At 58.5% G+C, this 1,084-nt stretch overlaps 1 protein-coding gene across 1 annotated transcript in view; it reads left to right on the plus strand.

Annotated features, from left to right (window-relative positions):
• Positions 1-90: 90 nt before the first annotated feature.
• The window catches only part of LOC113216953 (sodium-coupled monocarboxylate transporter 1), a 7,194-nt gene continuing 6,200 nt past the window's right edge, over positions 91-1,084 (plus strand). The window contains exons 1-2 of the mRNA XM_052275714.1: positions 91-656; positions 778-1,027. Coding sequence (XP_052131674.1) covers positions 106-656; positions 778-1,027 — 801 coding nt within the window. The 5' untranslated portion in view covers positions 91-105. The remainder of the gene's footprint in view (positions 657-777; positions 1,028-1,084) is intronic.

The raw sequence follows: 1,084 nt of genomic DNA on the forward strand, positions 1-1,084 counted from the left end.
TTTTCTAAAACTAATTTTTACTTCATTTCCCCCAATTTTGGGGGTGAGAGTGGACACTGCTCTTTCTTAAAAAGTAAAGTACACCTCCGGTTCACCTATAGATCCATGACACGAGTGCGTGATCATGACGATGATTGTTTTGCTCCCCTTTTCAGCTTCATCACGGCCATCGAGCTGCTGGGCAACCCCGCGGAGATGTACAGCCACGGCACCCAGTTCTGGATGACGTGCTGCGCCTTCCTGATCGTGGTCCCCGTGGCGTCGCACTGCTACGTGCCCGTGTTCATGACGCTGCGCCTCACCTCCTCCTACGAGTACCTCGAGATGCGCTTCAGCTGGACGGCGCGCCTGCTGGCCTCGGCGCTCTACGTGCTGCAGATGGTGCTCTACACGTCCGTGGCCGTGTACGCGCCCGCGCTCGCCCTCAGCCACGTGACTGGGCTCAACACGTACGTGGCCGTGACGGTCGTGTACCTGGTGTGCGTCTTCTACTCGTCGCAGGGCGGCATGAAGGCCGTCATCATGACGGACACCTTCCAGGCCGCGGTGCTCATCGGCTCCATCCTGCTCATCCTGGGCATCGGCGATCACTTCCAGGGCGGCCCGTCCATGATCTGGGACTTGAACAAGAAGGCCGAGAGGATAGAGTTCTTCAAGTAAGTGATAAATCTCCTTTATTGCCGGTGCTGTTTTCGCTCAATTGCCTTTACCGTGACGGTAAGGTAGTGTAGTGTCGATCGAACCACCCCGTCTTTACAATGTCTCTTTGTACTGCAGCGTGGACCCCAACCCCACGACCCGACACACGTTGTGGTCTGTAGTGATCGGCGGCTCCTTCTACTGGCTGTCCATGTTCTGCGCCAACCAGGCGTCCATCCAGAAGTACCTGTCCGTGGAGAGCCTGGCGCAGGCGCGCAGCGCGCTGTGGGTCAGCGCCGCCTTCCTCATCGGCATCTTCACCGTCAACTTCTACACGGGCGCCATCCTGTTCGCCGAGTACCGGGACTGCGACCCCGTGCGCAGCAACGTGAGTGGTGTGCGGCTTGCGTGACTGTGCGTGACTGTGCGTGACTGTGCGTGACTG

The sequence above is a fragment of the Frankliniella occidentalis genome, unplaced genomic scaffold (genome assembly GCF_000697945.3).
Source record: "Frankliniella occidentalis isolate FOCC.00 unplaced genomic scaffold, Focc_3.1 Scaffold800, whole genome shotgun sequence".
Classification (NCBI taxonomy): domain Eukaryota; kingdom Metazoa; phylum Arthropoda; class Insecta; order Thysanoptera; family Thripidae; genus Frankliniella; species Frankliniella occidentalis.